Source organism: Oryctolagus cuniculus, chromosome 6, assembly GCF_051225735.1.
Source record: "Oryctolagus cuniculus isolate XC-2025 breed Fujian yellow rabbit chromosome 6, ASM5122573v1, whole genome shotgun sequence".
NCBI classification, from domain to species: domain Eukaryota; kingdom Metazoa; phylum Chordata; class Mammalia; order Lagomorpha; family Leporidae; genus Oryctolagus; species Oryctolagus cuniculus.
This window is the reverse complement of record NC_142872.1, coordinates 4,650,756-4,677,221: the sequence shown is the minus strand read 5'-3', so window position 1 is coordinate 4,677,221 and position 26,466 is coordinate 4,650,756. Positions and strand designations below refer to the sequence as shown.

Sequence of the window (26,466 nt, the reverse complement as noted above, 5' to 3'; positions counted from 1 at the left end):
TTTGCATAAAAGAGTGATTGTATTTCCATGTGTAGAAAGCAATTAACTGAGCTGGCAAACACAATCTGGACAGCAGCTCCGAAGGGCTTAGCCGCCTGTCAGAGGAATTTAACTCGGGTCTGTATTTGATCGTGGTAGACAGAGGCCAGGAGCACTTTCCAAAAATGATTTCATGGTTGAAAAACATAAAGTCACCTGCCAGGTGAAGCAGGTGTCAGGTGGCAGCTCAGGTGGTTCTGGGCGGGACGTGCCGGTTCCCTCGGCAGGAGGGCAGCTGCCCGCCCCCTCATCGCCGCGGTAGTGGAGATGCTCCTGCAGATTGACCTGGGGCTCATGGAACTCGCCGAGGATGGTTGGCGAGCAGCTGCACTCAGTCTGTGGGGAGTGTTCTGCGTCCAGCTCTTAGCTTGAGCCGCTTCCGTTAGACTGACAGCTGATGGTTCTACACCGGGGAGACCAAAATGCCTTTGCCTTTGGTTTTGCATGAGTGTAGTTGGCAATGCTCACATTTAGTTATCTGAGAAAATGAGCCAGTGCCTTATTCTTCATGGGGAATGAATAGCTAAGGAGTGTATACGGGCTAAATGTTTGTCAACTGGATCGTGGGACTCAATTTTAAAATAACCTGGGGAAAAACTATGCAGTTCAGATAACTCACTCAGATATTCATTTGTAATGTCTTTTGCCCATCAAGGTTTCCCTAAAACAAGAAACCATCTCATTATTTCAAAGGAGTTAGAATTTCCATCTCTGAGGATGCAGTCAGTGTGGCAGTAAGAGTTAATAGATTGGGGGGAAGTGTCAGTTACCTGCTATATATGAGGGTACTTCACGAAGTCTGTGGGAAAATGCAATTGAAAACTAAGTTTGGGGAGACCGTTTAGTGGAGAGGTTAAGAAACCTGCATCCTGTGTCCGAGTACCTTGGGTTCGGTCTCCTCCAGCTTCCTGCTGGTGCAGGCCCCGGGAGGCAGAGGTGACAGCTGCCCCACCTGGGTCTCTGACACCCACGTAGGAGACGGGATTGGATTCCCAGCTCCTGGCCTTGGCCAGCCCAGTTCTTGGCTACTGCAGGCACCTGGGGAGGGAGCCAGTGGGATGGAACCTCTCTTTCTCTCTTTCAAACACAGAGGTTACTTTGGTACAAAAAATTTTGAAATCCATGTGTAGTTTTTTTCACAATAAGTATTTCCATTAACTTTATTCACAATGTTTTTACACCCAAAGTAAACTTATCTCTAAGTTGCGTTTTACACGAGCTGCCTCGATTCCAGTCTCAAGAGATCGTTCATGCTCCCAGCTGTGTCCCTTGAGTGTGTCTCAGAAGACTGCAATGTGTGTGCAGTGGTTCTCCCTTTCCCTTCCGCTCTGGTAGGCGGTTAGGTTTTCAGGCTTTTAAAAAAACGTGTTCTGTAGGAAAATTATAAAGAGCGACTCCTGAGAAATGCCTCTGCGTTTGTGTAATGTTTATCCTAACTCACAATCACGTGCGCTGGAGGAATTCATGGCCCATGACCGAGCTTTGTGAGAATCTTCTGTACATTCTTTACGTTGAAGTGTTGGCACTGAAAGCATGCAGTAGCTGGTATTCCGCGAGTGCGGCTTTGTGGGCCGTGGCCTTCCTCCAGCTGCAGCGGGGAGAGCATGCAGGCCAGCTGGCTGTCCCGTGCACACCCTCGGCGCCTGCTCTGTTTGTGACGTTTGCGAATCAGGATTCCATTTTCTTCATTGGAATTTATCATTGCCCGGAAGTAGACTCTCGAGCCTTTACGAGAAGAGATTGAAGTTGTAAGTGGAGGGAGGAAGGACCGGGATAGGTCCTGAGCTTTCTGGGGGGAGTGCGGTGGGACAAAGCCTTGTGGTCGTCTGTATCAGAAAGCCGCCTCAACGCGAGCCCTTTGAAGGCACCTGTGACGGCAGCAACGTCCTCGGTCCTCGGCCACCCAGGAGGACCCCCGAGGCTTTGTGTGTTTTTGATCCTTTGGTGTCTTTGCTGAGTTTGCCAGTTTCCGTAGCACCCAGGCGCCAGCGTGTTAAGCCGCACAGGTGATACAAGTTAACACGCCACCGGGGTTGATCATTGCTGTGTACAACAGCACTGGATCAGGGACCTGCTTGGTCATCCAGGTCCCTTTTAATGAGCTGAAGTCACAATTAGGAGTTAGTCCAAGACGGAAAATGTCTCTTAAAAACTGAAAGAATCGAGCAGCAAGCCCGCTGCCGTCGTAGCCCAGCCGCTTTCTAAGTCGACGTCCCTCCAGGATTCAGTCCCTGTGAGCTCAGCAAATCGCGTTTGCGTGGCCAGCTGCATTGGGAAAGCGCTTTGATGGGACTGCCTCCGTGCTGATGGGCTTCGGTGTGTTTCTGCAGGGAGAAAACAAGTCGGAGTATTTCCTGGGATTGACTCCGGTTGGCGTTGTCGTCTACAAGAATAAGAAGCAAGTGGGGAAGTATTTCTGGTAGGTGGGACCTGGATGCCGTATGTGTCAGGCTGTGCGTGAGTAAAGAGCTGGGGACAGAAAGCAGGTGCATTTCTCGTGGTTGATAGACAAATGGGTGAACCTGGGTGTGAGGTGTTCTCCCAGTGCACCTTCGCGTGTGTGTTTTCTCCGTAAATTCCCAGCGCAGAGACTCTGGACTCTTGTCCACGGAAGCTGTGGGGGCAGATTTTCCCACCCATCCCAGCGTGGGCTGGCTCAGCCAGACCTACTCTGGTTTCAGTTCCGCGCAGGGAAGGATGGCAGCGCCCGGGGAGTCTGGGGGTCTGGGAGGGCGGCACTCCCGGGCCCTGGGATCCAGGCTGGAGCGGACATGAGAACGGGGCTTCCCAGAGCAGAGACCCACGGGGAGCCGGGGTCGTCACGGCGGCATCTCTAGGAGCCAGGAGCTCGCCAGCGTGCTTCCATGGACACGTCCCGAAGCGCAGCAACACCACTGCTCTGTTTTCCAGGCCTCGGATCACCAAGGTGCACTTCAAGGAGACCCAGTTTGAACTCCGAGTGCTGGGGAAAGACGTAAGTGCTGCAGACACCTGGCTTGCATGAGAAGCGGGTCCTCCCTGCCCGCTCGTGGTCGGGAGGTGGGGGCTGCACTGGGGCCTGCAGCCACCCGTCCTCATCTTGGGCTGACGCAAGCAGAGGCACCTGGTGGGGGTCGCGCTTCTGCTGTTTCTCCAGCGGAGCGCTGTGCACAAGCCGAGGGGCTGCTGGCGGCTCTCCGGGGTGCCCGGCCCTGGCCCACGTCCTCACACCTGCAGGGGCGTTCATGCCTGGACAGAAGCCAAGGACGGGAAGGCTTCCTCTTGATGCCCCCTGTGTTACGGGGGAATGAGTGAGGGTCTGATGCTGGAGAGTCGGTCCTTCTGTCTCTGTGATACTAGCTCTCCTTAGAACAAAAACTGGGTGAATGGGCCTGGATTGGCTTTCTTTTTTTATTTTATTTATTTATTTATTTTTATTTTTGACAGGCAGAGTGGACAGTGAGAGAGAGAGAGACAGAGAGAAAGGTCTTCCTTTACCTAAAATTGGTTCACCCCGCAATGGCCGCTGTGGCCGGTGCACCACACTGATCTGAAGCCCAGAGCCAGGTGCTTCTCCTGGTCTCCCATGGGGTGCAGGGCCCAAGTACTCGGGCCATCCTCCACTGTACTCCCGGGCCATAGCAGAGAGCTGGCCTGGAAGAGGGGCAACCGGGACAGAATCCAGCGCCCCGACCGGGACTAGAACCCAGTGTGCCGGCGCCGCAAGGTGGAGAATTAACCTAGTGAGCTGCGGCGCCGGCCTGGATTGGCTTTGTTTATGTAAAAAAATAAAAATCAGTGGGCACTTGTGCATTCACACGCCATCGGGGTTGGCCTCACGTGTCGGGGTTTGTCCGTCTGTGGCAGTTGCTTAATCCGCGGGCTGATGGACTGAATGCACTGCCAGGCACTGCTGCATGTCCCCCGACTGGAAAAAGCCGCCTGCCTGGGGCTGGTGCTGTGGTGTAGCGGGTAGAGCTGCTGCCTGCAGTGCCGGCAGCCAGTTCAAGTCCCGGCTGCTCCACTTCCGATCCAGCTCTCTGCTATGACCTGGGGAAGCAGAAGAAAGTGGCCTAAGTCCTTGGGTCCTTGCACCAGTGTGGGAGACCTGGAGGAAGCTCCTAGCTCCTGGCTTCAGATCAGTGCAGCTCTGGCCGTTGTAGTCATCTGGGAAGTGAACCAGTGGATGGAAGACCTCCCTCTCCCTCCCCCTCTCCCTCCCCCTCCCCCTCTCCCCTCCTTTTCCCTCTCCCTCCCCCTCTCCCCTCCTTTTCCCTCTCCCTCCCCCTCTCCCCTCCTTTTCCCTCTCCCTCCCCCTCTCCCCTCCTTTTCCCTCTCCCTCCCCCTCTCTCCCTCCCTCTCCCCCTCCCCCCTCTCTCCCTCTCCCTGCCTGTCTGTAACTCTGCCTTTCAGATAAATCAATCTGAAAAAAAAAAGAGGCCGACTGTCCACCCTGAGCTGTGTGGCATGCCGCCATGTATTGATGTGATTAAAACTGGATTTCCAAGAGTTTTAACTTTCAAGGAAGGGAAATTCCAGCTTTTTGAAGAAGTGCCAGTCTCCTTTGCAGGAACTCCTCTGCGTTCCTCAGCGCCCGGGTAGCTGTGGCAGTTTCAAGAACTGTGCCCTGCGAGGCTGAATGAAAAGCCCTGAAGAGGTCGAGTGCGATTAGGCAGCAGGGTTCTGGGGTTTTCCCGCCGTCCCCTGCCGAGTTGTCTCACGCAGCCACACAAGGAGCAAGGCCTGTTAGATCCACAGATCCACGTGGAGCGAAACGCGAAAAATCCACGGAAGGTGTGCAGGAGGAAAAACGATGTGTGGATTCACGTCTCCTCCCACCTAGAGCATCTTATCTCTCAGTTCTGTTTTTCCATCAACTTTTCAAAGGCCTCTTGCACTGAAAATGTTTCAAGTATTTCTAGCAGAGCATGAGAGTAAAGTGAGACTTTTCATGGAAACCGTTAGGATGAGTATTGAAAATGCTCTCTCTCCTTCCACCCGAGACAGTTCTGGGAGCCAGTCCTTTGTGGACTTCTTTCCACTGTGTGGCATGCTGTGGGTGTCTTGTGTCTCGGGGTGAGCAGTTGATAAAGGCACAGTGAGCCCGACTGTTCAGCCTCTTCGAGTCTTCGTTGTTAGATGAAGACGGCAGCACGAGATCGAGCGTGACGGTGTTCTCCAGGGCAGCCTCTGTGGCTAGGAGGGTTTCCCGCATCCCCTGCCAAGTCCCCACTCCACAGCATTGAGGGGCAGGTGCAGGGGAGGCCTGAGGTTAAGCCTAGTGACCCTGATCCTCAGTGAGGTCACCTATTGCAGGTGGCTCAAATCCAGGAGACTGTAAAAATTGTTATTAAATAGAGCACATTAATTTAACCAGAACGTTCTCCTTCCTGGACACCTGGCCTGCTAGCCTTCCTTCTTTCTGTGAGGTGGTGGTTTGCATCATGGTGGGACTAGGTTGATGATCATGGGGGCCTCACTATAGTCACAGACTGAATTAAGCACCCAGTGCCCGGCACCTGGCGCAGGATCACATCCAGTTTGAAATGGTTTCCAGGCGAATTCTGGTGCTTCTGAGAAAGGGGCTCCCCTGGGCGTGTTCAGCGCCTTGCGACAAACTCAGAGGCACTTTTAGGCCTTATTTAAACTTCAGAACAGGTGCTGCGGCCTAAGGACTACCTCACAGAAAATCCAAACTTGTTGAAGATTTATTTATTTACTTACTCGTTTGGAAGGCACAGTGACAGAGAGAGAGATCTTCCTTCTACTGGTTCATCTCCAAATGCTGGCCACAGCCAAGTCCGGCCGGGCCAAAGCCAGGAGCCGGGAGCCAGGAACTCCATTCAGGTCTCCCCCTTGGGTGGCAGGGGCCCAAGTCCGCAGGCCGTCATCTGCGGCCTCCCGGAAACATGAGCAGGCACTGGACTGTCAGCAGAGCAGCCAGGACTCCAGGCAGGCACTCAGACGCGGGACGTCTGTCTGCATCACCAGCGTGGCTTAGCCCGCTGTGCCGCAGGGCCGGCCCCGATCTAAACCTTCAGGAGAAAGATCTTACAGGTGAGGCTGTGTCACAGCCTGGGACACCTGCTGCAAGGAAGTCAACATCGCCCATACCGCAAAGGGCAGAGGTGACGATTCTTGATATTCTGGTGCTTGCGCCCAGATTTTGCTGTTAGCGCGAAAGTGTAAGTGACACGGAGATCGTCCCTGTGGACTTCTGTTCAGGGTCTTAGACTTACTCTCATAATTTCTGCTTTTACTGTGTTTACTCACATGTGCCTTCTTGCTGTTGTGAACACACTCTTTGTGTTGTATCTTTAAAAAAAAAAAGAATTTGTTTATTGGAGAGATAGAGCTACAGAGAGAGGGAGAGAGGGAGAGACAGAGAGAAAAGTCTTCCATCTGCTGGTTCATTCCCTAAATGGTTGCAACAGCCAGAGATGAGCCAATCTGAAGCAGGAGCCAGAAGCTTCCTCTAGGTCTCCCATGCTGGTACAGGGGCCCAAGCACTTGGGCCATCCTCTGCTGCTTTCCCAGGCCATAGCAGAGAGCTGATCAGAAGAGGAGCAGCCAGGACACAAACTGGCCAGGATGCCAGCACCACCGCAGAGGCTTAGCCTGTTACACCACAGCGCTGGCCCCGTTTCTATTGCATCTTTAACTGCAGTTAGCTAGAAGCAGCCATGGAACGAATGCCACGTGCTTATCTCAGGTCTCTCCGTTTCGCTGAACTCTTGTTCCCGTCAGGAGTTCTCAGCTGAGTCTCATGAATGAATATTTATAGCTATGTAACCGCATCATGCCGTAGGCTCTCAGAACTCCAGTGTCTCCGGAGCGTAGGGGCGTTCTCGGATGTAACCACAGTGATCAACTAGCGACTTTACACTGCTGTCCTGTGACACCTGTATTGTCGGCTGACCTCATAATCTCCTGTGGCGCTGCCCCTCAGTGTGGAATCCAGTTAGCCTCGTGTGACCGGGAATGTTTTCATGGTGTTTCCTCATCTTTCAAGACTGTAGCGTGTTTTACAAACAGTTCTAAGCCCCCTGTGCTTTGACAGAAACCTCTCCTTTCATGTTTTTCTGCTGGTTCCTTGGGACTGGACTGGGAGTGCCTGCTTCTAGCTGCGGGGCTGTGTGGGGGAAGCGGTGCCTGCCTCAGGCTGTCACGTGTGCATACACACGACGGCCATCTGTCCCTCCTGGATTGTTAAGTTTGGTGTCCCCTGTGTAATTCCCGGTTGGGTTCTTCTTCTCTCCGTCCACTCTGTAGTCGGGTGGGAGACGCTTTGCTGGTGCACGTCCTTGCTCCTCTTCAGACCCTCCCCGCAGGTGAGCTCACGGGGGCTCCGCCTGCGCCGTCCCTCACTAAGTTGCAGGATGTGGGTTCCCGGCGGAGCAGTCGCTCTGGTCAGCCCGCTGCACGTGACACCCTGCCTGCTCTCGTTCATTCGTCTCTGTTGCTGGCACAGGCTGTGGACTTCTCTTGTCGGAGGTGGAGCTCCGATACTTCACCCAGCCTGATGCTTACGTTGTCCTAGCCTTGGTCAGCGTGGCCCCTTTGGTCTGGCTCCCTGCCCTTTGTGCCCTGTCGTCTTGGGGCACTCGGCTCTTCTGTGGGGCAGTGGGATGTGTCAGGCGCATCTCGTGTCTGCCCTGCGTCCGCCCCGGTGCCAGCCGTTTCTCCACAGAACCCAGTTCCTTTCAGTGGGAAATGGCTAAGATGTCGGCACTCAGTGCGGCCCTTGCTGCTGGTGTGGCTTTGCTTCTTGGCCTTTTCTGTGGGCACAGCTAGGGAACGTATGTGTGCATGTACATACGCCTGGAACACAACACACAGGGACCATGGCACACCTACAGGGAACATATCACACACACACACACAGAGAACATAACACACAAACACCTTCATTTTAACAAACTTAATTGTTAAGAGGCTTTTAAGAATAAATACGTAAATGATATTTTCCGAGGGACGTTGTGGTGCAGTGGGATAGGTTGCCACTTGAGATGCCTGCATTCCATCCTGGAGCGCCTGGGATTGGGTCCTGCCTCTGCTTCTGATCTGGCTCCCTGCCAATGCTCCTGGGAAGCAGTGAATGATAGCTCAGATACTTGGGTATCTGCTACCCACGTGGGAGACCTAGATGGAGTTCCTGGCTACTGCCCTAGCCTGACCAAGCCCTGGCTGTTACGGATATTTAGGGAGTGAACTAGCAGATGAAAGATCTCTCTTCCTCTTTGTCTCTCCTCCTCTGTCACTCTTTCAAATAAATAAATAAAACTTTAAAAATGAATAAATTCAATTAATCAATTTAAGGGACAGAGAAATGTTTGAGAGCTCCCTTCTGCTGGCTCAACCACTCCCCAGATGCCTGCAACAGCTGAGGCTGGGCCAGAGCCAAAGCTGGGAGCTGAGAACTCCATCCAGGTCTCCCATGTGGGTGGCAGGAACCCAAATACTGGAGATAGCACTGCTGGCCCCCAGGGTCTGCGTTAGCAGGAAGCTGGAGTCAGCCGCTGGAGCTGGGCCTTGAACCCAGGCCCTGCAGGGTGGGCTGTGGGGTCTTAACTGCCAGACTAAATGCCCATCCCAGACTGCTTGTTATGTTTTTAAGGTTGAGAATAAAAGTTACTTTTTATTTAGTTATCATTCAAACACAAGTTACGTGTAGGAGAGAAACATCGACTGCTCTGAGGAGCAAGCAAGGAGGACAGAGAAGCAGACACAGAAACCCAGCCTGGATGTCCAGATGGCACCTGCACACGTATGAGATTTCTCCTGGTCCAGCCAAAGACGCTGCCCAACTTGGGAACTTATTTGTGAAACCCAGGGAAGCGATTTCATCGCCAGACAGGAAGCAGAGCAGCTCAAGAGAGCAGTTGTCAAAGTTTACGGAAATATGATGTAAACGTCCCCTGACATCGGGCTCATCTTCTGCTGTTTGCAGCACGATCTAACACACCCTTTGTAATTCTGTAATTTGTGTTTCTGTGAACTAGGGCGATTTGTATGCAACTTCTCATCAAGTGGTCAGTTTGTTCATCTGTAATATGGGTTTCACATTTGTTACATATTTTGAAATGGAACCCACACAGCTGGAAATCAGCGCTGAGATGTTTTTCTGTGTTCTTTAGCTTTGCACAAATGGAAATTGATTTTACTCTCCAAGTGCTCTGTTGCAATGCAGTGTGATTTTTAGTTAAAACTAAGGGGTGTGTGTGTGTGTGTGTGTAGGGGCTATTTCTGTGAGGTGCAGTATTTTCTAAACAGGGTATCTAAAATACACTTCCTTGAAGCTCTTGTAAATTAGGGGAATGAGTAAATTTTGCTCAAGTAAATTAGGGAGCAGCGTGCTCTGGGCTTCACACGATAGCTTCATGAGCACAGGGCGAGGTCTGCGTGCCTAACCCACTTCTCCCCGTATTTACTGGACCATGCGCCTCTCATGCTGGTGGTGCAAGGTGGCAACGTTGCGAGGAACCTTCTTTGGGGGCATATGAACCTCCTGTGGAAGGCCGAGACGGTATTTCACTGAGTGAGAACCAAACCAGTTGCTTTTTGTCGCAGGGCTCACGGTGGATTCCTTTGCCAGGTGTGAGGTCAGGATTCTGAGCAGTGGCGACTGCGGGAGCCACTCCGTCAGACACCGCCCAGTGTCTCCTGTCACCAGCGCAGTCTGGTTTCAGAACTGCGCTCATCCAGTCTTTCCATTTGGAGTTTGTCAGAAGCCGCTGCGTTTCCTCTCTCTCTGGCATCTGTTTCCAACTGAAGCATGCGTCTTCTGATTCCAACGATCGCCTCTCTGAGCCGTGTCCATAGCTAAGGACCAAGTGACTGTTGTCCTTTGCTGTGGGGCCCCTCATTTTTGGCGTCAGTGCCTAAGGTCAGTGAACAGTGGCTGTCTGGTACAAGTCTGTGTAGGCCGAGTGCAGATAAAGGAGGCCGAAGGCCCCACCGTGCTGGAGACTGGAACCTTCACACTTTACTTCTGCCTGGGATTGTGGACAGGAGCCCCTCTGCTGCACGCCTCGCTGTGTCTGTCAGTGATGGCATCTCACCACTGCCAGGCGTTCCAGTCACTTTCTCCTCAGTAGCCACCTGCACAGGGCACTGTGGTCACTCCCGGTGACCTCAGGTGTGGGGCAACTGGATAGTGAGTGAGTTGAGAAGCTGATTGTCTCCGTGGATCCCGGGAGCCGAGCAGGCAGCTTGTCCAGGCGTGGCTGCTTCTAAAGCAGAACCAGGGAGGAGCCGGGTAGAACACGGGACTGCCTGGCCACAAGGGTTGTGTGACAGGGACAAGGCACAGGAGAGGCGGCAGAGCAGGAGTGGCGAGGGGAGGTGGTGGCCGCGCCACGTGCCGTGTGAGCCCTTGGGTGGTGGTCAGTAGTTCTTATCCCCTCAGGAAGAGCTGTTGGCTCCCGAGTTTGCCTGGAGAGCCCCGGCCAGCCAGATGGGAAGAGGCAGAGGAAGTGAGGCTGGGAGTTTGTTGACAGGACGCAAGCCCCGGATTCAAACGCTGCGGCTGGGGTTTGAGCTGTCTGTGAGGGACCCGTGGGCGATGCAATCTGAGTCAGCAGTGGCTTACCTCTGATTCGTGTACAAAGTGGGAAAGAACTCGATTCAGGCGATGAATGAAGTGACCCAAGGTACAAAGGAGTCGAGTCATTTTGCAAAAAGCAAGCACTGGATGCATAGATAAGGTGTTTTACCAGTCGGCGGAATGAGCTGCTTCAGTGAACTAGTGGGGTTCACACGCGTCGGGTGTGTGTGAGTGGGATGCACACTCACACTGTCCACTTGGGAAGGGGTAGCAGGTGGAAGTGGTGGAAGGAGGCCTTGGCAAGGCCGATGGCCACACTCGTGCAGGGGTCCTGTGTTACCCTGTGTGGGTCCCGTACTGGCTGTGCTGGCCCTCCCTGGAGAGTGTGGGTCGTTCTGCTGGTGATGGGTGAGGGAGGCAGCTTGTCCTAGAGCCCTGTGTGAAAGGAGACCGGCTCCTGCTGTCAGGGGCAGTTAGGGGGGCCTTTAATGTATCTCTACCAAAGGAAACTTGAGCATAACCCAATTCTGGTCGGTTTTAAAACACCATTTATCCTTTATGAGGTGCTGGTGGTTAAAAAATGATGAACGAGAGATACCCTGTGACCTGATCCCTACTGGAATCGGGAAGGGGCGTGGGCGTGGGCGTGGGCGTGAGAAGCAGGAGAACCCTGCCTGAGCGGAGCTGGAGATTAGGACGAGGTAGATACCGTTTTGTTGCCAAGACAGAACGCCTTTTTCTTCTCCTCCATTTTCGGAAATCTAGATTATGTGTAATTAAATAAGTTTCTGGAGTTGAATTTAGGCATTGAAATCGTGCCTAATTTGTGGACGCCTTCGTTAAAACGTGACTTCTCCTGTCACTGTGCTTCTGTAGTTGAGGGAAGCAGGCTGTGGGAGGAGGGGCAGCGGGTCCTGGTGCCACCTTTTCCTCAGTTTACCCTGAGGGAACATGGACACGGATAAACTTTCTGGTGTGTCGCTCCCCCTCTTCGTGGAGGAACGACACTAAGCCCTGCCTAGGCTTCATATCCGAGTCACGGCACCATTATGTCGCTCCCCGTCTTCGCGGAGGAACGACACAGGACCCTGCGCTGTTCTTTTGTCTGCTCGGCCCTCCCCGGGTTTGCTGCTGGTTCTTCCCGGGTTGGCTACCGACCCTCCACCTCCGTGGAAGGGCGGTTCCCCCTGCCACTTTCCCCACTTCCGCGGGGGAGCGGCACACCGCCGGCCGGCTCTCTCGGGGGCTGCACAGGTGTTCCTTCAGATAGATGTTCCCCTTAGATGTTCCTGGTGCATGTTGTCTCTCTCCTCCTTTATAGTCCTCTTCCACCAATCCCAACTCTGCTACCCACACGCCGAGTACGCTGCTCTCCTCCAATCAGGAGCAGGTCCTGCTGTTTATTGGTTGAACTGGAGGCAGCTGTGTAGAAGCTTACTCCTCTCCCCAGCGCCATATCGTGGGAGAGCAGATGCATAGAATAAGTCTTAATTCCAGTAACTTAGTCTTGTCTGAGTTGCTCCCCACACTGGTGTTCCGGTGACCCGGGGCGGGCATTTAGATGAGCAGATGAGACACTGGTTAGGGTGCCTTGGCTGGGCACCCGGCCTGGCTGCTGACTCTGGCTTCCTACCAGTGTGCACCCTGGAAGACAGCAGTAAGGGTTCAAGTACTTGGGTCCCTGCCACCCAGGTGGGAAGCCTGGAGTGAGTCCCTGGCTTCCAGCTTTGGACCCCAGCTTGGCCTGGGGTCAATTGTGGGTGTTTGGGGGAGTGAATCAGTGGATGGGAGAACGCTCTCTCTATTTCTACCTCTTAAATAAATGAATTCTAAATGCATGACTTAGGTGTCATATTCTGAAACAGTCCAATGACCTTAAAGACGCCTTTCGCTTACACCACTGTTTGCCCTGGGGAACAGAGCTGGGGCCCATGATGGCTGCACCCACCTTGTGACTGTGGGCTGGCGTGCTGTGTATGTGTTACATATTCTGAAAAGTAAAAGACATCAAATCCTCCCCAGTGCCCCCCTCTCCGGCTGGGAGCCGGGCTTTCCCACCCTGCCCCTAGAAGATTCTGGATTTCCTCGGGGGTCCTGCCTGGCCCCTCCCCGGTACCCCAGTAGTCCCCTGACTTCCCTTCCTCTTCTCCTGTCTCGTGATACCTGCACCTCTGCAGAAGTCCCCGCAGGTCTCCCTGTGACACCACTCGCCCCTTTTGAGCCCGGTTCCACCTTCCAGGGTCACTTGGGGCAGATGTGCTTGCTGCCCACCCCGAGACACCCCTCTGACCTGTCTCGCTTCACCTGCAGGCGGCCCCACTGCCATCGGCCCTGGGTGCTCCCTGAGCAGCCTCGCGCACTGTCTCCCAAGAGCTGCACCTGCTGGCTTCTGGCCCCCCTGGAGACCTCAGCATCGCAGGGCCACCCCCTGAGCCTCCTGTCCATTCCCTTGCCGTCGAAGCCCCAGTGTTTCCTGCACGCTCTGTTTTAGTCCTTAGCCTCCCACGCTGGAAACCTGGCTCATGCTGACCCTCGCTGCACCGCAGGAGGTTGGGCATTCCTGCCAGCCTCGCTGTCACATGCGCTCACTGACCTGTCACGTTCGCTTCCCTGGGTTTCACAAATAAGTTCCCAAGCTGGGCAGCGTCTTCGGCTGGACCAGGAGAAATCTCATACGTGTGCATGGTCTGTGTGTGGTCAAGGCTGGGACAGTCTCTGCACTGACAGCTCTGTGATCACAAGTTGGCCAGACCTCAGCCCAGAGGCATTTCTGGATTGAAGACATGGGTGTTGGCTTTTCAATTTGAATTTGAATTAGCAATTACATAGCATTAGAGTGGTTGATTTCAGCACTTGTATTTTGCTTCATTTTCTCTTGAAGACAGTGTTTTCTGCAAAATCAGAATTTCTTTTAATAAAGCTTTGGTTTCTTACGCGTCACTTTATTGTCTCCTGCCTGCGTGGCCTCATCCAGTGACGAGGTGTGGCCTGGAGACGCTGGGATCAGAGGTGCTGGGCCCTGGTGTGGGTGACACTGCCCTGGCACTCTCTCTTCCAGCAGCTGCTCCTCAGGCCCTCCCAGCATCCGTGCAGGTGTGACCTGTGCATCCCCGCAAGTGACGCGGTGGGGAACCGCGTGACAGGCGTCTCCTGTTCCCCAGGGGCTGATCCTCACTCTGGGCCATTAGTGGCGGGGACTTGGTGGCGCTCAGTGCTGTCACGAGGCTGTCCACTCTTGCAGGAGGTGGAGCTTGGGTAATAAAGGTGACTGCGTGGAGATCCTCGTGGGGCTTGTGTCTGCAGTGTTGATGGTGGAAAGTGATTTTCATGCTGTTGTCCAAGAAGAGCTGGCGAGAAACCAGTTTCCTTCGTGTTAAGGGTCATGCTGGCCTCTGCTCGCTTTCTGCCACCCTCACACTTTCTCTCTCCCCCAGTGCAACGAAACCTCCTTCTTCTTCGAAGCTCGGAGTAAGCCTGCTTGCAGGCACCTGTGGAAGTGCAGCGTGGAGCATCATACGTTTTTCAGGTAGGTTAATGTGAGCGTGTTGTTCATTCTCCTGATACATGAATGTGGCATTTGCTTTTATAGCAAGAACTCCATTCTGCCAACAAACAGAAATTTGCAAGTTCTGTTAATTTTTTTTTTCAATTATCAAGTGTCTGTATTAACCCAAACTCTGCACACATAAGTGCATATGTGGTATGTGTCCACGCATGCACAAATGTGTGTATTGCCATACAGATGCGTGCATCCAGGTGTAGCATCTTCGCTCACACTATTAGAAGGGTGGGCAGAGGTTTCAGGTTCAGGTAGGGAGTGCTGTTTTGGCAGTGCCGTGTGGCCTGGGTAGAACCCTGGCGCTCTGCATGGACGTGGCGCACCTGATGTGCCTGTTGGCTGTGCAGCCGAGGGCATGTGAGGCAGTGATGGACGTGGCTCCCAGACACCGAGGCGGTGATGTGATTTCAGCAGGCGTTTAAGACAGAAGGGGCCCCTGTGGGAGAAGTGCAGAGAGCGGGAGAGAGAGGGGAGAAGCGGGAAGTGGGCACTGAGCCTCGCAGCCCTCCTGCTCCTAGAGGGCAGCGCGAGGCAGCCCAGGGGCAGCGTCAGGTGCCGACGAGCCAGGGCGGGTGGTGTCCTGGCGAGGAGGGGCAGCCAGGCCCCTGGGCGGTCCGCAGGGCCCCTTTCTCTGTTTCAGGCCTTAGGTTGTGAAGCACAGCTGTAGCAAGTGCTGTTGTGAGCTTTGTTTTCTACGAGCGGCGCAGCGTTGGCGTCTGCCCCGTGTTCCCACTTGCGGTGCCTGGAGCAGTTTCCAAGCAGCGCACCGCCGGGGCAGCCTTGGCAGGAAAGCACCAGAGTCCTTCAGACCCTCGTGCTGGGGGCTGGTGTGGCTGGAAAGCCCGTGGCCCTTCCCCCGGGTCAGTGGGGCCGGGTCAGGAGCTCTTTCTGGGTGTCTTTAGACACCAACTGGGGAGACCTGGAGCCACCGTCCCAGCACGAGGGAGCCCTGATGAGGTTAACCGCCTCGGGAACCATGGCGTGAGCCAAGCAACAGTGACAGCGTTGCCAAGACGATGAGTCTTCCCAAGGTGACAGCGTCTTATGGTCTTCAGAAGGTAGTGATACTTGAGGTTTTATGTAACACATGCAACTGGGCTGTGGTGGTGCCGGTATTCACTTAGAACGACTGATGACCGCCTCTTGCCAGCATGTGGGACAACCGTTTCCACTAGCTCTGTTAAACGGTGTTGCACTGTTATATTTTCTATGTAACTTTATGCACAAACGATGCACAAGAATCTGTATTTATAAGTCTTTAATTTTCTTGTAAAAATTAATTAGAATGCCAGAAACCGAATCAAATTCATTGACAAGAAAACTCAGCAAGTTTGGATCCCTCGGCCACAAGCACCGGTTCAGGTGAGTGGCATTGCCTGGGAGGAGGGTGTAGATGAGTTAATTCAGCTGCCCGCATCAACGCGCGGTGATGCTCACAATTTATTTTTTCCTCTTCCCCACACAGAGCTAATGTGTTTTATGACCATAAAAATTTTCTGAAGCTGTCTTTCTTGAAAAAATAGATTCTGCAGATGCACTCATATGTAACGTCGCCACTGACTGTGTGAAGTCGAGGGCTTTTCGAATGTAGTAGAGCTGTGATGGTCAGAATCTGATCGGCACGTGGTTAGTGCCTGTTTCTCTTTGTAATCTGTGACGGGGAGGAGCAGCAGCTGTCCTGAGGAGTGGCTGGCTGCGTTCCCAGGACGCTCACTCAGCCCCTGCTGTGACATGATGCGCACTTTATTTTCTCACCACACCACGTTTTTCTGCAGAATGAAGCTTGCGCAGAATAATGCTCGCGACTCTGTCTCGCCGTTGCTGAGTAGTTCCTAATGCCACGTGCGTGCTAAGTGTTTTCCGTGTGTTGCTCCATTTAATCATCACAGCGTTTGGTGAAAGCCTCCCTGCTAGTACCTGGGGACACGCAGGCTCAGAGAGGCCGCGTCCCCCTCAGGGTCACCCTGCCAGGCAGCAGAAGGGGGGCTGAAGGAGCAGGAGGACTCTCAGCCAGTCGGGGATGAGCCTGAGCTCCTGCGGCAAGATGGACGTGTGTATCTAGCACCAGCATGAGACATGGAGTGAGTTCTGTGTTTTAAACAAGAGTTTGTTGTGCTCAGTTCCTTCTGTCAGGGAGAACGCGTGATGCATGAGTTGTGGTGTTGGGGGCCCAGCGATGCCAAGAACCAGGTCAGACACCCGTGCTCCCAGTGTGTTCTGGCTGCGAGGCAGGGCCCCAGCCCTTGTCGAAGCTGAGCAGGTGGAGATGGGGTGCTGGTGGGACAGGTCCCCTAGACACGTCTTTGAGTGAAATGCTCTCCTGGGTGACATAATGGTAAGGCCAAGTCCCCCATGGCTGGGCGGTGATATGTGACGTCTCCCTCCCTCTTTTCCATGTGACCCACTTTGGGGGTCCTGAAGTGGAGACCAAAGATACTCAGGAAAGAGTGGTTGATGGCACATGTTCAGTGTGTGCACCACTGTGTGTTGTGCACCTCACAACAGAAAACGGTGTCTGTGGGGAGCAACTCGGACTAGACTAAGTTACTGGAATTAAGACTATGCATCTGCTCTCCCACAATATGGCGCTGGGAGAGGAGTTAACAGCTTTTACACTGCTGCCTCCAGTTCGACCAGTAACCTGCAGGAGCTGATCCTGCTCCTGATTGGAGGAGAGCAGCGTACTCGGCGTGTGGGTAGCAGAGTTCGGATTGGTGGAAGAGGACTATAAAGGAGGAGAGAGACAACACGCACCAGGAACATCTAAGGGGAACACCTGAGGAACATCTGAGCAGCCCCCGAGAGAGCCGGCCGGTGGTGTGCCGCTCCCCCGCAGAAGTGGGGAAAGTGGCAGGGGGCACCGCCCTTCCACGGAGGTGGAAGGGACGGTAGCCAACCCGGGAGGAACCAGCAGCAAACCCGGGAAGGGCCGAGCAGACAAAAGAACAATGCAGGGTCCTGTGTCGTTCCTCCACGAAGAGGGGGAGTGACAGGTGTCCCTGTGTTACAGGTGCCCCTGGCGCCTGTATGAAGGCACCACTGATGCCTAAATATGCACCCTTCGGTTTTCATGGCTCCCCCTGATGCAGTGATATGATTGGGGGAAGCTTAAAGCAGAACTTAGTTCTATCTTGAGAGGAACAACTCACAGCCATTGTTTGGGTTGTAGAGGGGCCAGCACTGTGGCGCAGTAGGTTAAGCCTCCATCTGTGGCGCCGGCATCCCATATGGGCACCAGTTTGTGTCCTGGCTGCTCCTCTTCTGATCCAGCTGTGCTATGACCTGGGAATGCAGGGAAGGTGGCCCTAGTGCTTGGGCCCCTGCACCTGCCTGGGAGTACCAGAGGAAGCTTCTGGCTCCTGGCTCCTGGTTCCTGGCTCTGGATCAGCCCAGCTCCGGCTGTTGCAGCCGTCTGGGGAGTGAACCAGCAGATGGAAGGCCTCTCTCTCTGTCCTTCCCTCTTTCTGTCTGTAGCGCTACCTCTGAAAGCTAGGCTTGCAGAGAGAATGTGTAAGTGTGTGAATGACTGGTTGCCAATTTAGAGCTGGAGAAGGTACATCTGGCCTAATGTTCACGCTATTAAAGTTGCCATCATGCTGGCTCCCATACCCCGCAGTTGGCTTCCACAAGTTTCTGCCATCTGTAGAAGTGCAGATCTGTGGCCACTGGGAGTTTCTGTTAGCAAGTTATTGGCTTTGCATATTAAACATCATTTCTCCTACGACAGTGATGGAAGGTAACCTCGGCGGAATCGGGGCCCTGGCTGGCTGTTCTGATCTCAAGCTGATGGTGACTGCCTAGTTCATGAGGCTGGAAGCTGCGCGCTTAGATGCAGCAAACACTGGCATTGCCCCACCCTCGGGAGCAAGAGGGTGTCATCGCCCTGCCCAGAGCTCGGTGGCAGGAGTGGGGCTGTGACTGCTGGGTGGGCGTTAACACAGGAGTGTTTGTGATCAAAAGATGATAGCCCTGGAGCTGGCATCATGTGCTTGTCCTTCTAAAAACTATGTTATTTATTTGAAAGACAGAGTTAGGGGTGGAGACACAGAGAGAAGAATCTTCCTTCCATCCGTTTGCTCCTCAAATGGCTGCGGCAGCTGGGAATTTGCTGGATTGAAGCCAGCAGCCTGCAACTCCACCCAAGTCTCCCATGTGGGTGCCAGGGCACGAGGACTCAGATGACTTTCCACTGCTTCTCAGGCACATTAGCAGAGAGCTGGATCATAGATGTAGCAGCTGGGACTTGAACCGGCATCCTGCTATGGGATGCTGGCTTTGTGGGCAGTGGCTTAGCCCACTGCACCACTGAGCCAGCCCCAGTACTTGTCCCTTTCCTGAGACATCCTGGAAATAGCCTGGCGTGAAGCTGAGCTCTGGGAGCACAGGCAGCCCTGCCCTGAGCCCCTGGCTTCTGGAGCTGCAGTGTCTCTGTGTGGGCCTGTGTGTGCCCGTGTGTCACTGGGTTTCATGTGTGTGTGTGTGTGTGTGTGTGTGATGGAGGAAGTCGGAGCTGCAGTGTATCTGTGTGGGCCTGTGTGTGCCTGTGTGTCACTCGGTTTCGTGTGCATGTGTGTGATGGAGGAAGTCAGAGCTGCAGTGTATCTGTGTGGGCCTGTGTGTGCCCGTGTGTCACTGGGTTTCATGTGTGTGTATGTGTGTGATGGAGGAAGTCGGAGCTGCAGTGTATCTGTGTGGGCCTGTGTGTGCCTGTGTGTCACTGGGTTTCACATGTGTGTGTGTGTGATGGAGGAAGTCGGAGCTGCAGTGTATCTGTGTGGGCCTGTGTGTGCCTGTGTGTGTCACTCGGTTTTGTGTGTATGTGTGTGATGGAGGAAGTCAGAGCTGCAGTGTATCTGTGTGGGCCTGTGTGTGCCCGTATGTCACTGGGTTTCATGTGTGTGTATGTGTGTGATGGAGGAAGTCGGAGCTGCAGTGTATCTGTGTGGGCCTGTGTGTGCCCATGTGTGTCACTGGGTTTCATGTGTGTGTGTGTGATGGAGGAAGTCGGAGCTGCAGTGTATCTGTGTGGGCCTGTGTGTGCCCATGTGTGTCACTGGGATTCATGTGTGTGTGTGTGATGGAGGAAGTTGGAGCTGCAGTGTCTCTGTGTGGGCCTGTGTGTGCCTGTGTGTCACTGGGTTTCGTGTGTGTGTGTGTGATGGAGGAAGTCGGAGCTGCAGTGTACCTGTGTGGGCCTATGTGTGCCCGTGTGTCACTGAGTTTCGTGTGTGTGTGTGTGTGTGTGTGTGTGATGGAGGAAGTTGGAGCTGCAGTGTATCTGTGTGGGCCTGTGTGTGCCCGTGTGTCACTGGGTTTCATGTGTGTGTGTGTGTGTGTGTGATGGAGGAAGTCGGAGCTGCAGTGTATCTGTGTGGGCCTGTGTGTGCCCGTGTGTCACTGGGTTTCATGTGTGTGTGTGTGTGTGTGTGATGGAGGAAGTCGGAGCTGCAGTGTATCTGTGTGGGCCTGTGCGTGTCCGTGTGTGTCACTGGGTTTCATGTGTGTGTGTGTGATGGAGGAAGTCGGAGCTGCAGTGTATCTGTGTGGGCCTGTGCGTGTCCGTGTGTGTCACTGGGTTTCGTGTGTGTGTGTGATGGAGGAAGTCGGAGCTGCAGTGTATCTGTGTGGGCCTGTGCGTGTCCGTGTGTGTCACTGGGTTTCATGTGTGTGTGTGTGATGGAGGAAGTCGGAGCTGCAGTGTATCTGTGTGGGCCTGTGTGTGCCTGTGTGTGTCACTCGGTTTTGTGTGTATGTGTGTGATGGAGGAAGTCAGAGCTGCAGTGTATCTGTGTGGGCCTGTGTGTGCCTGTGTGTCACTGGGTTTCACATGTATGTGTGTGTGATGGAGGAAGTCGGAGCTGCAGTGTATCTGTGTGGGCCTGTGTGTGCCCGTGTGTCACTGGGTTTCATGTGTGTGTGTGTGATGGAGGAAGTCGGAGCTGCAGTGTATCTGTGTGGGCCTGTGTGTGCCTGTGTCACTGGGTTTCATGTGTGTGTGTGTGATGGAGGAAGTCGGAGCTGCAGTGTATCTGTGTGGGCCTGTGTGTGCCTGTGTGTCACTGGGTTTCGTGTGTGTGTGTGTGTGTGTGTGATGGAGGAAGTCGGAGCTGCAGTGTATCTGTGTGGGCCTGTGCGTGTCCGTGTGTGTCACTGGGTTTCATGTGTGTGTGTGTGATGGAGGAAGTCGGAGCTGCAGTGTCTCTGTGTGGGCCTGTGTGTGCCTGTGTGTCACTCGGTTTTGTGTGTATGTGTGTGATGGAGGAAGTCAGAGCTGCAGTGTATCTGTGTGGGCCTGTGTGTGCCTGTGTGTCACTGGGTTTCACATGTGTGTGTGTGTGATGGAGGAAGTCGGAGCTGCAGTGTATCTGTGTGGGCCTGTGTGTGCCCGTGTGTCACTGGGTTTCATGTGTGTGTGTGTGATGGAGGAAGTCGGAGCTGCAGTGTATCTGTGTGGGCCTGTGTGTGCCTGTGTCACTGGGTTTCATGTGTGTGTGTGTGATGGAGGAAGTTGGAGCTGCAGTGTATCTGTGTGGGCCTGTGTGTGCCTGTGTGTCACTGGGTTTCACATGTGTGTGTGTGTGATGGAGGAAGTCGGAGCTGCAGTGTATCTGTGTGGGCCTGTGTGTGCCCGTGTGTCACTGGGTTTCATGTGTGTGTGTGTGATGGAGGAAGTCGGAGCTGCAGTGTATCTGTGTGGGCCTGTGTGTGCCCGTGTGTCACTGGGTTTCATGTGTGTGTGTGTGATGGAGGAAGTCGGAGCTGCAGTGTCTCTGTGTGGGCCTGTGTGTGTCCGTGTGTGTCACTGGGTTTCATGTGTGTGTGTGTGATGGAGGAAGTCGGAGCTGCAGTGTATCTGTGTGGGCCTGTGTGTGTCCGTGTGTGTCACTGGGTTTCGTGTGTGTGTGTGATGGAGGAAGTCGGAGCTGCAGTGTATCTGTGTGGGCCTGTGTGTGTCCGTGTGTGTCACTGGGTTTCGTGTGTGTGTGTGTGATGGAGGAAGTTGGAGCTCTGGGCTCACTCTTTCTTGAATTTTGGGAGATTATTACACCTTTGGGAAAACTGATCATTACCTAAGCCCTAAGGGGAAGATCAGACTTTGGTAGTGATAGAGGATATTCAAATTTCAAAATTAAATGTATGATGCAAGGCTGAGCTGAAGTCTGACTTTCTGATTCTTTTGTTGTTTTATCATCAGAGACCAGCAATCTAAAGGGGGAGAAACGTCCTTGAACCTTTGTGAAATGGGAGAAAACGTCCTTGAACCTTTGTGAAATGTGGTATCTCCGTCTCTGAGCTCCTTGCAGATGAACCTGGCCTCCCCCGTCAAGTCTGTAGGGCCTGCTGGCTTTGATGAAGGAGTGAGCTCTGTAGAGTTTCTCCGCAGAAGTGAGAGCAGGGCCTGGGAGCCCCCTGGGATAGGACTCAGGTCCCGGAGCTCAGGTGGGATTTCTTACTTCATGAACCGAGAGAGAGCAAGCTCCCCCAGAGCCTCCTGGGTGAGTTATGGTGACTGCTGCAGGGGGTGCCACAGCCCCATCTACACAGGGAAGCCAGAGGCCTGCCTGAGAAGTGAGCACAGAACTGAGGACCCGAGGCCGCAGGTGCAGGGCTGGGATTTGAACGCGGGCTTCTCTGCCCTCGTCCTTTCCCTCTCCTGCTGGGTGTGTGGGCCAGAGTGTGGCAGGCAGGCAGGCAGGCAGGCGGCCGGCAGCCGTGGACATCAAACTCGGCTGCCACGGCAGAGCCACCAGACACCCACGGGGCTCCCGCCGAGCAGCCCTGTGCTGGTCAACAGTGAGAATGTTGCATCCCTGAGCTGTGCGTTACTGTAGCGGGATGCCTGAGGCAGGCTGCTTCTAAGGAAAAGATTTGTCCTGCCTCACAGATCGAGAGGTTCACATTCCAGACTGCACAGTGCAGGCTCCTGCGGGCTGCATGGACGAGAGTGGAGTATGGGAATCTGTGTCTGTGTCTGTCCAGACTGCCCAGTGCAGGCTCCTGGGGGCTGCATGGACGAGAGTGGAGTATAGGTCTCTGTCTGTGTCTGTCCAGACTGCACAGTGCAGGCTCCTGGGGGCTGCATGGACGACAGGGTGGAGTATGGGTCTCTGTCTGTGTCTGTCCAGACTGCACAGTGCAGGCTCCTGCGGGCTGCATGGACGACAGGGTGGAGTATGGGTATCTGTGTCTGTGTCTGTCCAGACTGCACAGTGCAGGCTCCTGGGGGCTGCATGGATGAGAGTGGAGTATGGGTCTCTGTCTGTGTCTGTCCAGACTGCACAGTGCAGGCTCCTGGGGGCTGCATGGATGAGAGTGGAGTATGGGTCTCTGTCTGTGTCTGTCCAGACTGCACAGTGCAGGCTCCTGGGGGCTGCATGGATGAGAGTGGAGTATGGGTCTCTGTCTGTGTCTGTCCAGACTGCACAGTGCAGGCTCCTGCGGGCTGCATGGACGACAGGGTGGAGTATGGGTATCTGTGTCTGTGTCTGTCCAGACTGCCCAGTGCAGGCTCCTGGGGGCTGCATGGACGAGAGTGGAGTATGGGTCTCTGTCTGTGTCTGTCCAGCTGCACAGTGCAGGCTCCTGGGGGCTGCATGGACGAGAGTGGAGTATAGGTCTCTGTCTGTGTCTGTCCAGACTGCACAGTGCAGGCTCCTGGGGGCTGCATGGATGAGAGTGGAGTATGGGTCTCTGTGTCTGTGTCCAGCTGCACAGTGCAGGCTCCTGCGGGCTGCATGGACGAGAGTGGAGTATGGGTCTCTGTGTCTGTGTCTGTCCAGCTGCACAGTGCAGGCTCCTGCGGGCTGCATGGACGAGAGTGGAGTATGGGTCTCTGTGTCTGTGTCTGTCCAGCTGCACAGTGCAGGCTCCTGGGGGCTGCATGGACGAGAGTGGAGTGTGGGTCTCTATCTGTGTCTCTCGTCTCCAGTCCTCTCCTTACAGAGCTGCCAGGGCTCAATCACGGGGACTCTGCTCAACTGACCTAACCTGTGAACACCACAGTCCGACCGAGTCCCCGCCCTCTTTGTACCATTGACATCAAACTGTGGGGACTAAGCTCCTGTGTGAGTCTTTGTTGAGGGCAGGGGGTGGAATCACATTGAAACCAGTGACTTTCATACAGGCGTAGTTGTGCTGGGACACAGCAGGAGCAAGTGGAGAGCAGAGTGAGGCTGCGGAGATGTAGAATCTGAACCTGGGGCCGGCGCTGTGGCATAGCGGGTAAAGCCGCCACCTGCAGTGTCAGCATCCCATATGGGTGCCGGTTCAAGTTCCAGCTGCTCCACTTCCAATCCAGCTCTCTGCTATGGCCTGGGAAAGCAGTAGAAGATGGCCCAAGTCCTTGGGCCCCTGCACCTGTGAGGGAGACCCAAAAGAGGCTCCTGGCTCCTGGCTTCGGATCTGCATAGCTCCAGCTATTTTGGCCAATCGGGGAGTGAACCAGCAGATGGAAGACCCCCCCCTTCTCCTCCTTCTTCTCCTTCTCTCTGTGTAACTCTGACTTTCAAATAAGTAAATCTTTTAAAAAAGAAAAGAAACAACCTGCTGGCAAGACCAAGCTGGGTCTCCAACAAGGGCGGGGCGGACCCTTGCCCGCAGGGCTGAGCGTGCTGCCCAGGCTGCTGTGCCAACCAGCTGGCTGTAGAAAGTGTGTTCTGGGCCCAGGCCTATGTCATCTTAACCGTGTGATGTGTTTTCCCATTCCTTGCTTGTTCCCGGGGGAGGCATCATGGAATAACAAAGTCAAGTCTGGCGCTGCACTGCCTCAGCTGTCCACATCCGGGGTCTGCGTGCCTCCCTGCAGGGAAGTGCACGGCCCCGTCTTCTGGTGACAGCGAGCCTTGCAGCAGGCCTCTGCACCCCCAGCCGTGTGTGCTGGCAGAGTTTACTCTGTGGATGTCAACTGATTAGAAATCTGTGTTCCTTTGTGTACTTAGCAAAGAATAAAGTTCAGGTGAAAGAGACCCTGGCACAGCTTGGTTCCCTCTCCCCTGACTCACATGGGCATCCCACCCTGGGATGGCCATGGCACATGGCTCTCCCAGTGGCCGCCCCAGCGCTGTCCCCAGCAAGCCTGACGAGCAGGCACTTCGTGACCATTGCTGGCCTTGTTTTTCTGATAAAGTGGACGGGGTCATGACAAGGGGGTCATTCCCAGACATGCAGAAGAGACGGGCTTCTCTTTCTACGTCTTGTCACGTCTGTCTGGGGGAGGCAGCCACCGTGTCCATTCTACAGACATAGGGCCGGGGCAAGCCCTTGTCCTCCTGGGCTGCTATGCGTGCACCGCCTCAACCGCGGAGGCACAGAGATGGGGTTTGCCCGCCCTGAAAGGGTTTCCCCGTGGGACAGCCGGGGCCGTGCGCTGGTGTCCACTGTGAGGCGAGTGTCCACTGAGGCTCCTGGGGTCGGTTAGCCCAGCCTCAGGGAAAGATCTCCCTCCTGGCTCGCCCTGGGGTCTCCAGAGCTGTCACACCGTGTCGGGTTCCCGGGCGTGCTCCCCGTCCTCCCGGGCACCTGGTCTGGTGAGGAGAGGTGGGCTCACAAACAGCTGGTTGTGCCTCGCAGGGTTCAGAATGAAGCCTGCCACTTGGTCCCTGGGGCGCCTCGCAGCTTCCAGCTTGCCATGCGGGAGCGGCCGCCCAGCTGTCCCCAGGGATGCCTCTCGGGTTGCTCTGCCGCCACGCAGAACCCCTGCCCCCTTGATTGGGCCCAGTGGAGCCTCTTGATCATTTCGTGCAGTCCAAGGCAGTCAAGCAACCTTTATTCCCTTCCCCCTGCTCCATGGAAATCCAAACCTCAATCCTCTTCCTCCTGTCCCCATGACCTCCCTGTGCCTGCCGGCCCCGCCCTCCCTGCCCCTGACCACCTGTCCGGGGTCAGTGCCACCTCCATGGCCAGCACCGAGATGAGCGTCCCTCAGGGCCCCTGCTTGTTGGCGGCCGGTGGAGTCCCCATGGCTCTGCTGCTCCCCGCCCTTGGCCGATATTCTGCAGGAGCCGCCGTTTAGCTTTGTGGCTTTGCCAATCAAAGTGCTATGTTTTCAAGTGGCAGGACGGCTTCGCAGATGAGCAGAGACCTTTCCATCCAGCTCCCGCGGCCCGACCAGAGTGTGGCGAGGAGTCGGAGCAAGACGTACCCCAAGAGGGTGGCGCACACCCAGCCTGCAGGTGAGTCCCAGTGAGCTGCGGGCGGGGAGGCGGTTGCCCCAGGTGTCTGTGCTGCTGTTTTCTTATTCGGCCCTGAAGACATGTAAGGAATCGGATTACCAAGTCGACCCGCAGTCCCCCACGTGTCTTCTGAACGCGGTTCACTTTAAGTAAGATCCCAGCTGAGTGATTTCCAAGTCTTGTGTATCTGAGATGCAAACTGAGAAAGAAACTTTTAGCAAAATCTTTAAAAAAGCAGACTGTTAACATAATTTGCACAGAATCCAATTTTTTTCTCGTTTTGTGGCTCTTTCATTATGAAATGTACATACAGAAAGTGTATGAAATGTGCATGTGTGTGGCCATGCACGTATGTGTGAGTGTGTGTACACGCATGTACATGCCAAGTCTCACAGGCGCTTTCACATTCTCACACCTGGGCCCTGACCCAGCGGAGACCCTGCCTGACATGGGGGCTTCCTTGCGAAACGCTGTGAGTTTGCACCACGCGGAGGCTGAGTTCTTTGCAGGTGGCCGTGTGTGAGTGCTGGCGGGCGTCCGTGTCTCCTGTTGTGAGGGTTCTGGGTGGTGGTGGACATCTGTCCATCCTGCTGTACCACAGTGCTGGCCCCTTCTTTTTGTTTTATTTGAAAGAGACAAAGAGAGCTACCTCCCATCCATCTTCCCACAACAGCCAGGGCTGGGCCAGGTCAAGAGCGGGATCCTGGAACTCAGGCTGAGTCCCCTGTGTGGGAGGCAGGGACCCAGGTACTTGAGCCATCTCTTCCTGCTAGGTGCACACTAGAGGAGCCGAGACTCAAACCAGGCACTTCGCCGTGGATGTGGGTGTCCCAAGCAGTGTCACCCGCTGCATCAGACGCCTGCCTCTCGTCCATCTGTTTTAATCCATGCTCAGTACTCAGAATTGCACTGTGGAGGCGCCGACTTCAGGGTGCGGCTTATACCTTATCAATAACATGCCCTGAGCCCTGGGAGGTGGAGCAGGCCGTGAGTGTGCTCCCATTCCGCAGGCGAGGAAGGCCTGGCCGGAGCTGGGCAGGGGCTCAGGGATCCTGGGGCTTTCTGCCAAGGTTTGGGAAGTGAATAGGATTTTTAATAGCCGTGATTGACGTCTGACTGTTGTGGGAAGTTGACATAGCATCTGGCTTCTGCTGTGTCACTGAACCTCACAC

At 54.6% G+C, this 26,466-nt stretch overlaps 1 protein-coding gene across 11 annotated transcripts in view; it reads left to right on the top strand.

Annotated features, from left to right (window-relative positions):
* Window positions 1-26,466, top strand: part of EPB41L4A (erythrocyte membrane protein band 4.1 like 4A) — a 214,476-nt gene that overhangs the window by 128,758 nt on the left and 59,252 nt on the right. For 7 of the 11 annotated variants that reach the window (XR_016235026.1, XM_008248402.5, XM_089334778.1 and 4 more), the window contains 5 exons: window positions 2,370-2,458; window positions 2,950-3,013; window positions 13,999-14,090; window positions 15,408-15,485; window positions 25,173-25,294. Coding sequence is in view for 10 of the 11 variants with exons in the window: in XM_008248402.5 (XP_008246624.2) it covers window positions 2,370-2,458; window positions 2,950-3,013; window positions 13,999-14,090; window positions 15,408-15,485; window positions 25,173-25,294 (445 nt within the window). In the remaining variant the exon portion in view is untranslated. Of the gene's footprint in view, window positions 1-2,369; window positions 2,459-2,949; window positions 3,014-13,998; window positions 14,091-14,246; window positions 15,182-15,407; window positions 15,486-15,557; window positions 16,205-25,172; window positions 25,295-26,466 lie in introns of those variants that run through there. The other 4 variants (XM_089334780.1, XM_089334779.1, XM_089334782.1 and 1 more) reach the window with 4 other exon arrangements.